Source organism: Pangasianodon hypophthalmus, chromosome 16 (assembly GCF_027358585.1).
Source record: "Pangasianodon hypophthalmus isolate fPanHyp1 chromosome 16, fPanHyp1.pri, whole genome shotgun sequence".
NCBI lineage: Eukaryota > Metazoa > Chordata > Actinopteri > Siluriformes > Pangasiidae > Pangasianodon > Pangasianodon hypophthalmus.
This window is the reverse complement of record NC_069725.1, coordinates 10,617,850-10,631,219: the sequence shown is the minus strand read 5'-3', so window position 1 is coordinate 10,631,219 and position 13,370 is coordinate 10,617,850. Positions and strand designations below refer to the sequence as shown.

Here is a 13,370-nt window from a genome sequence, read left to right as displayed (position 1 = left end):
ACTTTGTCCAATCACGTTTTAGCAAATGGCGCCCCCTATGGATATTTTGCGTGCTATTGCACACGGGGGGGTTGTTTACTGCGATATCACTGGGAAAAATACCCGGCGCGAAGACACCCGGCTTTTTGAAGTCTGTGAATTCCAGGTAAGCTAAAGAGGGCACTCGTGAACAGGTGAAGTGATAATTAAAATGACTGCTCGCACTTCTCGACTCTCTGCCGCCATCGTGATTTTTTTTCCTCCTACCATAATCAAACACATATGTCACTTCCGCCCTCTTTCACACGCCATTTTGAACGGAACATGTTAAGGATAGGGATGCATTGTTAAAGGAAATGCCGTGAATTAGCCGCGCTAATTGTTACTGTGTTAATTATTACTGTAATTTAGAATGAGGTAGACTATCGTGAGAGCTGTGCTTTTATTTATCGGCAAAGTTTTCCGTCGCCGCTTGAGCAGGCTTTCTAGATGAGTTGCAGTAAATCCCCGCCAGCCGAACAAGCAGAGGCAGACAGCTCCGGGGTCGGATAGTGGCAGGAGTCGAGCTCCCTCTTTCGGTGTGGTGTGTGCGCCTCGGCATCGCTTAGTCCGGAGAGCCGGCTGCAGGCTGCAGGAGGAGGGAGAGCTCGGGCACAGCGCCGCTCGTGCTTTGTCTCTCAGCAATTGTGCTGTGTGAGGCGACTACCTCAGCGGGAAGCCGAGTCCGAGCCAGGTAAAAGTGTGTGCTGTCAAAGTCGGGAGCTAGATAGTTACCTAACTGCTTTGTATGTCTAGCCAGCTACTCGGCTCACCAATAAAAACGAATTTAGTCAAGAAAAACCCGGCCAACGTCAAAGCGACGAGGTTGCTAGCTAGCTAAAATTACAGTAGTTACTAGCTAGCTAGCAAACGACAAGAATTCTGTGAGGCTCTTGAGCTAGGATGCATAAAGCGCGGCTTTAAATGAGAGAAATGAAGTGAGTAACTGCGCACAGCGGAATAGATAGCCAGGGCAGGGTTATACTCATTTTTAGGCGATTAGCTAGCCGGCAAGCTAGAAGGCTAGAAGGCTGTCCTAGCCGGTGAGAGATGGTCATCCATATAAACCCAAGTAACAAGCACAAGGAGGAAGGCTCGAGAATCATGAGCTAACGGAGCTAGCAGGTTGATTTATAGACAGTTTTCTGTCACTGGCTGGTCACTAGGATCAACAAAAGAAATAATAATAATAATAAAAAAATGAATAACCTGTCTAGTCTACAATAAATACTAGGTAGAGACAAGTGATAATTTAGTCACCTGCTGTCACCTCTGCACATCCACTGCACTTCAGATCTACTACTATTTAATAACTTGTTAAAATACTGTCCTGTGATAGCTGCATGCCTCATTTACTGTCACAGTACAAGCCACTTGCATGAATGCTTGCTTAATAATGATACTTTTGTCACATCTTTTATTTCTCCTCTTTTGGGGATTGATCATAAATGTCAACAATCTGTAAATCTTGAATCTGGATCATTTGACCATATATTAGTCTGCATGCCACATAGATATGTGGTATATGTGTATTTACCAAGTTTGATCAGGTAGTATTATTCTGACCAAAAGTTCAGCATTCAGCATAATTTAAAAAAAGAGAGAGAGAAAAACATTTTATACAGGTATCTACTTTTGGTTTGAGCTGATGCACAAGTGACTACAAGTCCATTTTGCTTTTTTGTAACTTTGATTCACATGAAACACAGCTTTAGAAGAAAATCCGGAGGTTTTTCCAGCACTGTATATGAGAAAGGTGTATATTAAAGGTATAAGTGTTTTAATTCAGAAGTGACCAAAGTGGAGTGAGTTTTTGGGTGTCTATGTCTGTATATATGTAATTTTTTTTTCTTCCCTAATCCAGATTACCTAGTTTGGTAGGATAGCATGATTTCAGATCACCTGCACTAAGATGGCCAAGCTGAAAAGAACCCCCACCCAAAATCCACTGCAGACATTTGCACCGTGTCTCAGCCGCTGCCTCAATAGGAGGCGCCATTCTGTGATTGCAGTTCAGGAGGCAGCACAAAAAGAGAGCAGAAAAGGGGCAGGCAGAGTGGGGAGAGGCTTATATAACAGGCAGGGCAGAGCTGTTCTCTAGCGCCATCTACTTTGGATAAGAAAAAGCTAGAGTGAAGAGGAAGCCTTTTTTTTTTTTTTTTTTGCTAGATACAGAGCTGAGCTTGAAGTCAGTGCTGTGATACTGAGGTGATGGGTGATGGTCAGTGGAGCATCCAGTGCTGTCACTGGGTTTCAGATAAAGGATCAGTTCAGTGCATGAACATAGGTCTGTGTATATCTTTACTCTCACTGTAGAAGCTTCCCCACGACTGCTTTGTGTTTTTGGTGAAAGACCAGGCTGATGTAGGAAGAAAATGAAGTACAGTACACGCGGTTAACAGAGAAGCCGGATATGGAACCACTGTCCTTCATCAGCTGAGTGACCAAGTTGTTTATGAGGTGGAGGTGAAATCAGCACCAGACTGTTTCAACTATAAACTAGTTTTAGAGCCTCTGAAGCACTTACCTTGCTCAGGTTATGAAGGACTTTTGTTCAGAAACATACTGTTTTTTTCTGTGCTGCGCTGCTGTGCTAAACTTTTACTACATCTACTATTATTTTTGTGTATCCAGTCACTTACAGATAACTGTCAGAATAAATCATGTTTTGTTATAATACACATCGCTCTCTGATAGCAGTATTGCAAATGGCAACAATAAACAAACAAGCCGTAATACAGACGGGGGGACAAATTAAAGGAAAAACCAACACGAGCTGCCAGAACAGGTTCAGTGCACCTTGGCATAGATTGTACTGGACCCATATTCGCTTGGGTGGTGTTTTGATGATAATTGTGGTGAGGAGTGCTGTCTTAACACGTCGATCCAAAATCGGCCATACTTGTTCAGTGGAGATCTGGTGACTGTGAAGGTCATAGCATATGATATACATCATTTACCTACTCATTAAGCGACTCAGTGAGCCCTCGTTTCCTGTGGATGGGGGTGGGGTCATCATGGACAAGACCACTCCCATCATAATAGAAATGTTTCTTCAAAGGATTTAAAGTTTATAAGATACAGACATAGTGAATCTTCAGGAGATCAGACCGAGTGGTGCAAAGGTTTAGACGTCTCATTGACACTTGAACATGCAGCTTCTTCACGTAATTTGAATTGTCAGCTTATTTGATACTGTGACACTCCCTACTGCGTTCCTGTGCGCACAACTTCAGTATCTGTCAGTGAGAGTAAAATGAGATGATTACTTAGTCATCAAAACAAACTGAATAATTTACAACAGATCCAACTATTTATTTATTTATTCATTCATTTATTCATTTATTGAGTTTTAAAAATGTGGTGTATGTATTTGACTATGAGCCTGAGGTTCATATGAATATCCAAACAAGGTTAGAGGTATCGACAAAGGAAAAGGGTTTTCTGAAACTTTTGACAAAAAGGTTGTTGCATTTATAAGAGAGAAAGTTTAATTTGCAAATACTCCTCACTGTTTTTGCATGTCTCAAAAATTGCAATCCATGTTCTAATATATAAATACAAGGTTTACCTGTACTGCACTATACTTTCTTACTTGAGTATGTGTGTGACTTAATGTTTAAAGAAATATAATTTAAAAGTCTAAGATCTATTACTGAAGCTTGATACTGACAGGAAAGGTGATTGTAGTCACAGAGCTCCATAGTCATACCCAAACATTTAGCCATTCATGGTTACATAAAAACATTTAGAAACCTGAGGGTCATGCTATAGGGCTGGTACAGTCCTGACACAATATTTTAATTGTTTAAACTTGCTGAATGTCAGAGTTTTAAACATGTATTTTAATGTTTTACTCTGTTGTGTTTTTAATTCTGTAGGTGGGCAGCATGTTCCAACTCCCAGTTAACAACCTTGGCAGTTTGCGGAAAGCCAGGAAGAATGTAAAGAAAGTACTAGGGGATATTGGCTTAGAGTTTTGCAAGGAGCACGTTGACGTAAGTATTGTTGTCACGATCAAACAGTTTGTGGTCTTTCTAATGGATTTAATGATGTTCTGTTAACATGATGCTATAGCACCTATCAACTTCTGCTCATGTAGCTTGCACCATTGGGGCATGACTTATTTAATATCGGCTTAAAACACATGCAAAGCAATGCTGTAACAGTTAGCTAGCTCTATCAACACTGTTACATCAGTGTAGACATTGATGTATATCAGGTAGACATTTTTATAATTACTTTATAGACAAGTGTTTATTTAAGTTAAGGGCAATGAGAACGTTTAATTGGCATAATTCACACGATGGCTACTTGAAATAAAACCATGTGATGCAGGCAGATTAAAACCAGTTCGCTCTATCATCTGGAGATCACGAGTTCAAATCCCGACAATGCTTATAGTCTCTCCTCTGTCAGTCCTAGCGACACTAGCAAATAATGGGTTTGTGTGAGCTCAAGCAAGCAAAAGAGGGCGGATAGCGCTTTCCTGTGAGTGTGTTATGTTGCCCTGGGATGCAGCATGAGCAGCAGCTAGAAAAGATGTGGTTGGCTGGGTTCATATATCTTGGAGAAAGCATGTGATAGCCTTCAACCTCCCAGATTGGTAGCTGTCATATGACAGCTGGCTGGCGGGTGGGCATTGACCAAGACTAAATCAGGGAGAAAATCTGGGGAAAATAAATTTTAAAAATATTCCCAAAGTTTGTAATCAGAACTAGAAAAAATATGTAGTTTAGCATGTAATTTAAAAGCACTAAATTCCAGACCTGAGAAGGTGTGAAAATTCAGCAAATCTGGGAAAACTCAAACCCACCTGTATCTATATTTTTGTGAGAAAATGGAAAGAATCCTGCTTTCAGGTTGAGCAGTTAATAACAATATGGTATCCCTTTTGTAATGTTTAAAAGGGTTGTTATATATAATTTTTTTTTTTTTAATCAAACTTGAGACTGAATGAATGGACCTCTATTTTCTTGGTACTACTTCATAGCCCTTTTGGAGTTTTGGTTTAAAAAAAAAAAAGCTTATTATAGCATGCAAAATTATCTGAAAACACATTAACGGATCTGCAGCATTTTCAAGTACATTAAAAGCTTATGTAATTGAAAGTGGTAAGCTTTTTAAGTTTGCTAGATGAAGTGCTTTCATATTAATGGCATGAGATGGCATAGGCTTGGAAATGTGACGATCCATGCCAACCTTGTCCTCTCAGAGATATTTTCTACTAATACAAGTAATAATTTTAATAATAATTTTAAAAAAAAAAAAAAAAGTGTCTCTAGGTAGAGAAAATAGAAGTGAGATCTCTGAGGTGGTACACAGTTAATGGATGGCTCAGGTTTCAGTTGTAACCCATTGAAAAATGTGAGCTCCAGTATTTTCATTTCTGTGAGATGGAATGAGTTTACTCAGTGCGCCTCTGTTATTTACTCTAAATCAACAAATTTGTGAGCATGTTACACTTCATGTCGTGCTCTCTCTCTTTCTCTGTAACTCTCTGCCCATTTCTTCCACATTCGTGCTTTCTCTCTTTTTTTAGTTGTACTGTCTGTTATTTGTACAGTTATTTATTTTTCCAATGCCTGAGAATGTAATGCAAGCTTTATTAGATAAGCAAAGATCATATGCCATGTTCTTTAGGAGTTACTGCATTAATCACATTCATGTCATGACCATCAAAGCTTTGTTACTTTTGTTTATGGAGCTTAATATTCATTCTCCTGTTAGTTTTGTGACTTTGGGTTGACTAAAGGCCTGATGAAAATGTATTATGTAAATATATGCTGCACCACTAACTTGCCCTCGTTGAAAAGACAAGTTTATCATAGTTCACCAGCATGCAATCAAATCTAGTCACATAATCATGAACTCCATTTGAGCCTCAAAGTGTATTGAGGATGGAGAGTGCCAAATTAACAATATATCTACAGTTAAATGCATCAATATATCCTTCAATAAATAAATAATTACACCCGTCAATATATTAATCAATAAATGCATAAATGCTTTATTTAAAGCCCCTGTCAATGTATTTCTATAATTAGTCTTACTATTAGTTATTAGTTTTTACAAGAAGCTATAATTAAAAATAATTTCAATTAGCATTTGCAGTTATTTATCACCAACTGCTAACTAAAGTAAAAAGAGGTGTATTTTTGTCCAATTAATTTTTCTTCATTTTTCTAATACTCATTACTTACACATGGGCTCATTGAAAAGCCAGCACTACAGTTTCTGACCTTATTTTTGCTTTCTGCGAGTGCTGTGCTGCTAGAAATACACCAACTCACCATGCAACGTTCATGACTCACGTGTAAAAACAAAAGTATTGTGGAGGCTCTGCTCTGTTGTTCCTACACATTTCTTTAATACCAGCACTGTACAAGAGTTATTTACATTGCCAGGGAGACAATGATGTGATCTGACACGCCCACACTGTTCTGATCAGACGTTTAGCTTTCAGTTATAATGAAATTATTGTAAAGGATATATATTTATTCACTCTACCATTGCTAAATTGGTATTTATTGACATCTTTCACTTTCACAAAGATTTTTTTAAACATTTGAAACCATGTTGCCAGGGAATTTAATAATTTATTAAACATTTGTCTGTTTTTATTTATTTGATTATTTATTTATTGAAGAATGTAGTGACGGATATATTTCTAGATTATTGAAGGATGTATTGAAGGGTCAGGATTCAAAAGATGCAAAAGAGGGGTGGACTTCCTTTAGTTTGAGTTGTACTCGGACATCAGACCTACTGGCCCGTGATTGTGATTGGACAGTACAACACACAAGAGGTGCTTTTCATATGTATTAAGCAGAGCAGCTGACAGACTTGGACAAGTCTTATGCAGAAACATTCATTCTGAAATTAATGATCCCTGTAATAACCATAATCCTGTTGAACTGTACTGCAAGATAGCTAAGCTACATACTCCAGAATTGTAGTCCATCAAAAGTGGTATAAGGACACCTTCTCTTGCAGCTCCTGTATTGATGTAGTTTGTAGAAGTTAGTAGTCTAATGACAATTGTCTTGGTAAGCATCCTTGTTGGCTTGATTAAATAAAGTCTTAGCTTTCATAATAAAAATGAATAAAAATGTAGTTTGTCTTGTGAGCGTCTAGCAACCACTGCTGTTGTCTCCTGTGGGTGTGCACTGTCCAGCATTTTATTTTCAGTTCTGATGAGAAACTGCAGTAGATGTATATTGCTTCTAAAGCTAACTAGCTAAACACAAGTTAAAGAATGCACTGAAAATTGGTTGTGCAAGTTACATATTACATGCATATTAGTACATATTAGTACTTCATTCTAGCTTTGTTGGTTTATTACCAAAGCAAGCTACACTATATGGCCAAAAGTTTGTGGATACCTGATAATGACATCCGTATGTGCTTGTTGAACATCCCATTACAGACTTAGTTTAACCTCCACTCTTCTGGGAAGGCTTTCCACTAGATTTTGGAGCATGGCTGTGGGGATTTGCCCATTCAGCCACAAGCGCATTAGTGAGGTCAGGCACTGATGTTGGGTGAGGAAGCTTGGGCTGCAGTTGGTGTTCCGATTTATCTCAGAAGTGTTCAATGGGTTTGAGGTTAGGGCTCTGTGCAGGCCACTTGAGTTCTTCTACTCCAATGTTGGCAAACCATGTCCTTATGGACCTTGCTTTGTGCACAGGGGCACTGTCATGCTGGAGCAGGTTTGAGCTTCTCAGTTTCAGTGAACGGAAATTGTAATGCATGTAATATGTACAGCATACAATGACCTCCAATAGAATTGTGTGCTTCCAGCTTTGTGGGAACAGTTTGGGAAAGACTTGCATATGGGTGTGATGAACAGGTGTCCGCAAACCTTTGGCCACATAGTGTAACTACTAGGTACATATACAGAGGAATTATTCGAGCCAGTCGTATTTGTCGCTGTACGTCATCATTCCTAATTTGCATAGAATTCAAAAAATCTTAGGTGTCTTGCAAACTAGAACAGGTTTTGACCTGCATTTGGATTCATCCATCTTACCTTTAACCCTGAGCAATTTCCCAGTCCATGCCTTTTGGCAAACTCCATACAGGATTTCCATACGTTCCCTGAATGAAATTGTGTCCGTTCTAATGATGCGTAGGTCAATCAGCTAGAACGTTAGTTCTTGTTTGGAAACCTCAAACATGTTCATTCAAAAGTAGAACATGACCACATTGCAAGATGTGACTGCTTTGAAGATAGCATAAGAGCATTGTGTAAGTAGTGATGCTATGGATATTGCTGTTAGACTAAAAAATACTCTGCTGCCTAATCCAGTGGTTCTCAGTTTGTGGACCTCCAGGGGACAATGAAGCATGGCCAGGGGTCTGAGATTTTTTATTTATTTATTTATTTATTTTTTAAGTTACAGCGGTGGAAATCACAACCCACCATTATTAATTATCGAGTTGGTATAGCTATTAGCCTGTTTGACTGGTCCCTTGAATCTAAACCTCCCTAACGTAAAAAAAAAAAAAATATATATATATTTACCTACAAATATTGTTAACTTGGGCCTGATGTGTTCTGTCAGTGGAAATTGAATGAATATAAAGCTCTTTGGTTGCAATAAAAAAAAAATTTAATTATTGTGAACATTTAAACAATATTGAGGAGTACATGGCAGGTAAAGTTAAAAGATAAATAAGTCCTTGGCTACAAAAGGTTTCAGAACCCCTGGCTTAATGCATCTAATACTCTGTAATCTATATACTTTTCATATTTGCCCAGTAATGAGCAAGAAACTGCATAAATTAAATTGACCGCTCTCTGGACTCTTGAGTTCGTTCATAATAAAAGTGCCAGTTTCCATACACTGTTAAGTGAAAATGTTGTATTTTGTACATATTTTTGATGATAAGAAAGACTCTTTGACCCAATAAACCTAAATAGAAACACCAAATGTTTAGATTTTTATTAATTTTCCACATTTTTTCCATTTTCTACTGCAGGACTATAAAGACTTTGTGCCCAATGAGTTCTACGTCAAGAACACCACATGGGATGATGTGTGTATGTGGGATCCTTCTCTTACAAAAACACAAGTAAGTAGATACTTTGTGCTGCAGACTGGAGAAGCAGCAGCAGCCAAATACTTCATTACATTATGTCAGTTGGTCTGTTTTTATTAATAGTCTTTTTTCATTTTTCTGCTTTTAGGACTACCGGTCAAAGCCATTCTGTTGTTCAGACTGCCCATTTTCTTCTAAGTTCTTTTCTGCTTATAAGAGCCACTTTCGTAATGTCCACAGTGAGGATTTTGAGAATCGTATCCTTCTTAACTGCCCGTATTGCACTTACAATGGGAACAAGAAGACTCTGGAGACGCACATCAGACTCTTTCACATACCCAACAATGCAGTGCGCCAGAGGACTGGGGGCCTCCAAGGGGCAATAGCTGGCCTGAAGGATGGTAATCGCCTGGAGAAGCCTCGAGACAGTGTAGAGCAGGCAGTGTACTACTGTAAGAAATGCACTTATAGGGACCCACTATACAATGTGGTGCGCAAGCACATTTATCGGGAACACTTCCAACACGTTGCTGCTCCGTATTTGGCCAAACCCGGTGAAAAGACAACGACTCCTAATGGATCAACAGCTGGTCCTGACACAGGCAAAGGTAGCATTACAGATTCTAATAGCCCTGCAGGTGCTAGTAACAGCTCAGCCATTCACTGTAAGCGCTGCCTTTTTGTGCCCCGTACTTATGAGGCACTAGTGCAGCATGTCATTGAGGACCATGAACGCATTGGTTACCAAGTTACTGCCATGATTGGCCATACAAATGTTGTAGTACCTCGTGCCAAGCCTGTTATAATGGTGGCGCCTAAAACCCAAGTAGACAAAGGTGTCCCTAGTGCTACACCAAAGGGCACTTTGGTGGCTTCTGGACTGCGGCCGTTGTCTACACAGCAGTTGAGTCGTATTGTAATACCTAAAGGGAGTTTGAACTCCACTCGGCTCTTATCAGGTGTTAATTTGAAGTCGGGTACATTTGGCTTGAAATCTGGCACTACTCAGGCAGTGTCCATTGGGGGACAGCAAGTGCGCATTGCTTTGCCAGGCAGTGCACAACTTTCAGTGACCCAGCAATCCCAAACATCCAGACCTCAACTTTCTTCTAATAGTCTACGCAGCCCAATTTCTGCATCAACATCTGCTTCAGTTCTGAAGATTCCGCCACTGACCTCACAAATCCAGGCAGCTGCTGCTAGCGTAACATCTGCTGCTCCCAGGAAAGGCATCTCTGTCCTGGGCACATCCTACACTCAGAAATGGAAGATCTGCACAATCTGCAATGAGCTGTTTCCAGAAAATGTGTATAGTTCTCATTTTGAGAAAGAACACAAGGCTGAAAAAGTGCCAGCAGTGGCCAACTACATCATGAAGATCCACAACTTCACCAGTAAATGCTTATATTGCAACCGCTACCTACCTAGCGACACGCTACTCAACCATATGCTAATCCATGGTTTATCATGTCCACATTGCAGGGCTACTTTCAATGATGTGGAGAAGATGGTGGTACACATGCGAGGATCACATCCCAATGAGTCTGTTGGGGTACGCACTGATTCCCCACTGACCTTTGATCTCACCCTTCAACAGGGAAACCCCAAGAATGTCCAGCTGATTGTCACTACTTACAATATGCGTGATGCTCCCGAAGAGTCTGTGGCATTCCATGCCCAAAACAAATCCTCACCCACCTCACAGGGAAATAAGCCTCCAAATCCACGCTTCCCAAAGATACCTGCTGAGACCCCAGATGCAACAGTTGTTAAGAGTGGACCACAGACAGCTGTTCCCTATAAGAGAGATGTGGGCAAGACCCTTTGTCCACTCTGCTTCTCCATTCTGAAGGGTCCTATCTCTGATTCTCTTGCACACCACTTGAGGGAGAGACATCAGGTGATCCAGACAGTTCATCCAGTGGAGAAAAAGCTAACCTATAAGTGCATACATTGCCTTGGTGTCTACACCAGTAACATGACGGCCTCTACTATCACTTTGCACCTAGTGCACTGTCGGGGTGTGGGGAAAACTCAGAACGGCCAGGACAGCAGGTCTTCTGCAACTTCTCGGCTTGTTAAGGCTCAGGGAGCTTCCTTAAAACGGGCCGGCTTTCAAAATGATGGCGAAACTGACTCAAAGAAACGCAGAGTAGGGCCAGAAGACTACACTCAGTCAGGCCCGCTTGACTTAGTTGAGCAAAAAGAGGAGCCTGTTGTATTGGCCTTAAACCCAAAGGGCCACGAGAATGAGTCCTATGAGGCTCGCAAGGCTTTTCTCACCCAGTATTTTAACAGGCAGCCCTACCCCACTCGCCGAGAAGTGGACAAGCTAGCGTCCAGTCTCTGGCTGTGGAAATCGGATGTTTCAAGCCATTTTGCAAATCGAAGAAGGAAATGTGTCCGTGACTGTGAAAAACAAAAAGTTAGCGTTTTGCTTGGATTCAAAATGCACCATGTTATGCAGTTACAGCATGTAATGGACTTTGACACTGAGTGTTACTTTGAAACCAATGAAAAGGAGCAAAAAAGTCGGACATCTAGGGATTTCATAGGCAGATCTGCCAGTGCAATTAGACGACTTAAGCAACAAGCTATTATTAACGGTGATGTCCAGCAGCATGGGGTGCCAGCTAGATCTACTGCCAATGCTTCACCACACTCTAATGGTCAAAAAGTCACCCGAGGGTACAGTTGCAATGAGTCAGTCAACACACTTTTAAAACCTGGGGGACTTATAAATTCAGAGCCCATCTCTGTGGACTCAGACAGCGATGACGAGAGAGATCTCAAGGAAGCACAACAAAAGGACTCCAAATTGAACAACCAGATAGTTAGTGGGGTAAAAAGTGAAGAGAGTACAAGTGACTCTTACCCAGAGGATTCTCTCAATGGTGAAAACGGTTATGGGTCATTTGACCAGCTGCAAAATAGAGGAAGGCCCAAAGAAGAGGGTCAGTCTGGACAATCAGGTACCTGCCTTGGCAAGCAACAGGTCTGATATTTAAATACAGTTATTAAAAATACAAATGCAGAGTTCACATGTTAAGTTTCCCAGACATCAACAGTGCTGCCTCACTTGAACGTGTGGACCATGCTAATGGGCAGTGAGATGGGATACTTTCGTAAACTTTCTGAAGCCATTTTAAAGGCAAAAATTCAGACTTTTGATAATGTAGAGATGAGTGTTAAATTAGATTACTGAAGTGGAGGCAAGAAGGAGCTTTTCCTCAGGCTAGGAAAAGATAACGCTTAAAATGCCCCAAATCAGTAGAATATGATTTGCCTTTAGTTTGTTTCTTTGAAAGTTTCACAAAATACTTAATGTACATCTAGCCACTGTTATGTGGCCGAATGAGTGTTTATTAGAATTACAGGTATTCCTGAATTTCATGTAATCATATAGCTAGTGTATATTTGTACAGTCTTTTAGTTATGTCTAAGATGATGTTGGTGTATGTGTGCTCAGATTTGCTAATCATTTTGTGCTCACTCTAGATGGTCATATGTTATACATTGGTTCACTTAATGGATGTGGCTTTTGGTGGCTGTTCAACATGGTTATTTTTAAACAAACTATAGCAGTTTGCTAAGTAATATATCTATATATCAAAAGCAAATAAAATAACCTCTTGCTTTTTATCTTTTCTGTTTATAACTGAAGTATTCCTTTTTTTTGGTCTTTGCCATGACATACCCTTTAGTCCACTGTAAGAGCAGTTTGCCCTGATATAATTGCTGTCCTGAGGTCAGAGCAAAGAGCAGTCTGAGTGACCTCCATTGCGTTGTGCTTTGTGTTTTAATTGTGCCCAGTTTCAGCCTCTGCAGAACAGTGCTTGTTTTCTCACATCATTTTCAGTAGTTAAACTTTTTTTTGATTGCTTCCATGAATGGACTCTGGATTCTGCCTGTGGTGCACAAAGAGCCTTCACCATCAACCTGACTTTGTTGTCTGTATGTTTTAGTTTGTGACCTGCAATTTATGTTTGTATGTTTTTGTTTTTGGTTTGTTTATTTCACTTAAAGCATTTCTGAATAATAAAGTGCTGTATTGTGCTTCTCATAGTGGCTCTAACCCTGCCCTCTTTCCACAATTTAACATCAGCTCATGCCTTTCCAAAACAAAAAATAATGGTGATGTCCAGCAGCATGGGGTGTCAGTCAAATCTACTGCCAACACCTCACCACACTCTATTGGTCCACCCTAGGGTACAGTTGCAATGAGTCAGTCAAAACTGTTTTAAAACCTCAGGGACACTGAGTCCATCTCTGTGGACATTTTCCATCATGCCCTGCTTGCAAGTATG

The 13,370-nt window shown here is 40.2% G+C and overlaps 1 protein-coding gene across 2 annotated transcripts; it reads left to right on the top strand.

The window, feature by feature from the left end:
- Positions 1-6: 6 nt before the first annotated feature.
- Positions 7-13,126, top strand: adnpb (activity-dependent neuroprotector homeobox b). 2 transcript variants are annotated; one of them, XM_026920842.3, is made up of 4 exons: positions 7-145; positions 3,900-4,016; positions 9,004-9,096; positions 9,212-13,126. In XM_026920842.3, the coding sequence occupies exons 1-4, from the start codon at positions 26-28 to the stop codon at positions 12,062-12,064; spliced, it is 3,183 nt and encodes a 1,060-aa protein (XP_026776643.2). In that variant the 5' UTR covers positions 7-25; the 3' UTR covers positions 12,065-13,126. The 2 variants fall into 2 exon arrangements, with proteins under 2 accessions (XP_026776643.2, XP_026776644.1); XM_026920843.3 differs by lacking the exon at positions 7-145 and adding an exon at positions 206-712.
- The last annotated feature ends 244 nt before the right edge of the window (positions 13,127-13,370 follow it).

Excerpts from the sequence above, each read along its gene's own strand:
- adnpb (XM_026920842.3), top strand. The coding sequence starts at position 26 with ATGGCGCCCCCTATGGATATTTTGCGTGCTATTGCACACGGGGGGGTT. Across the intron at positions 146-3,899 it reads TTGAAGTCTGTGAATTCCAG|GTGGGCAGCATGTTCCAACT; the intron begins GTAAGCTAAAGA and ends TTAATTCTGTAG. Across the intron at positions 4,017-9,003 it reads TTTGCAAGGAGCACGTTGAC|GACTATAAAGACTTTGTGCC; the intron begins GTAAGTATTGTT and ends TTTCTACTGCAG.